Source organism: Phytophthora parasitica (genome assembly GCF_000247585.1).
Source record: "Phytophthora parasitica INRA-310 unplaced genomic scaffold supercont2.547, whole genome shotgun sequence".
Taxonomy (NCBI): Eukaryota; Oomycota; class Peronosporomycetes; order Peronosporales; family Peronosporaceae; genus Phytophthora; species Phytophthora nicotianae.
In genome coordinates, this window is record NW_008649533.1 from 620 (window position 1) to 2,273 (window position 1,654).

The 1,654-nt window shown below is 44.2% G+C and overlaps 1 protein-coding gene across 1 annotated transcript; it reads right to left on the minus strand.

Moving 5' to 3' along the window:
* Positions 1-717: 717 nt before the first annotated feature.
* Positions 718-1,476, minus strand: PPTG_20294 (hypothetical protein; the record flags this gene model as incomplete). The annotated part of the gene is made up of 1 exon (XM_008919169.1): positions 718-1,476. The coding sequence occupies one exon, from the start codon at positions 1,474-1,476 to the stop codon at positions 718-720; it is 759 nt and encodes a 252-aa protein (XP_008917417.1).
* Between the last annotated feature and the right edge of the window lie 178 nt (positions 1,477-1,654).

The following is a 1,654-nucleotide window of genomic DNA, read 5'->3' on the forward strand; positions in this document are numbered from 1 at the left end:
TTTTACATGTTAGCTCGAGCGATCTACACTGCTACTCGCTCCAAGCTGCAGTTAGTTCTTGGAAAGGGAATGCAGTGTTGACTCTCTTGTGATAGCTTCTGGTACTTAAGCAGCAAAACAAAATCATTGTTAAGCCCATAATACATTAGGTTGCAGTCCCCCTAGCTTTTTTTCTCCCAAACACTGCTTTACTATTACTGATAAATGGTGTTAGACACTTCGGACTCAACACTGTGTAAGCTTAACAGGTTTAAAACTAACCTGGTGGTGGATGTGTCTGCTCTCGGTAGATCTCATCTTCAACGCTGGATTCATGCACCGAAGCACACCAATCCTTATTTTGACTTCGCATACTGTTGTAGTCCAGTAGCTGATTATCAAATATAAAACGAGGAAAGTGCAGCCTCGGATGCTCTACAAACAGAGGAACACAAGCAGTTCCAAACCTACTACGCTTATTTTAATGTGTTCATCGCTGAAAAAAATAATACAAGTACATATAGTAATAAGTCGGCTTCTTATTACTAGATGTTTTAAAAACACGCGCCAACTCTACATATCATAGGACTGCAAGAAGCATTTATTTATTTTTTTCAACGGTATCCTTGTTACAATTTCTAAAAGCGAATACAATGAGCAATCTTTTTTTTAACGCACAGACTTGTTGTCTGTTAAAAAGACGAAATTTCACAACTTCGTGCTGAGTATTTTTTTTTATCAGCAGCCACTACTGGAAACTTTTTCCACCTTCATCATGAGCGGGTTCTTCATCCTGATAGTTACGCCACTTCCGTATGTAACGTCCTGGCCGCTCACTTCTTCCAGCCGAAAGTAACTCACCAGACACGACACCACCAGCTTCAACTCCAACATGGCTAAGTTGCGACCGACACACACTCGCGACCCAGCACTAAATGCTACAAATTCTGTCGTTGACATTTTCAGTAACTCTCCAGAATTCGCGTCAAGAAATCGTTCAGGCACGAAAGATGAGGCATCAGGTCCCCAAACTGAACCAAGTCGAGCGGTGGAGTAGGTAGACAGCAACACCGCAGAATCTGCGGGAATGAATGTACCATCAGGAAAAACCGTATCACGATAGCAATGATACGGGATGGTTGGAACAGGAGGAACCAAGCGCAAAACCTCCCGAATCGTTGCCTCCAAGTACGGAAGGTCCTGAACTTCGTCCAAAGACGGCACGTAGCTCTCGGAATCCCCAAATTTCGGCAGTTTTGTGGTAAGTTCTTGGCGCAGGTTTTCTAGTACACGTGGATGGTGATGAAGCTCGTGCATCAACCAGCTTAGAGCATCTGCAGTAGTGTCCCGACCGGCAATCATTCCAGCGAAGGCAATGTCACGAATGTCAGAAGGAGTGATTGTCTGTCCACTCTTCTCCATGGAGTCGAGTATTATCGACACGATGTCTTTATTCACCGGTTGGTTGTCGCCTTCGTGAGTACTACGTCGGTTCATCGCACTCGATATCGTTTCCATCAGATACTGATTGATTACCACCATGTAATCCCGAAGTAGACGTTCGCTTCCCACATTTAACCAGCGTTTGAGCTTCCATAGCCACACTGGATATGAAAATCTCTCTGAACAGATTTGGTGCGCTTGGTCGAATGCGACTTCAAACGGATGATCATCG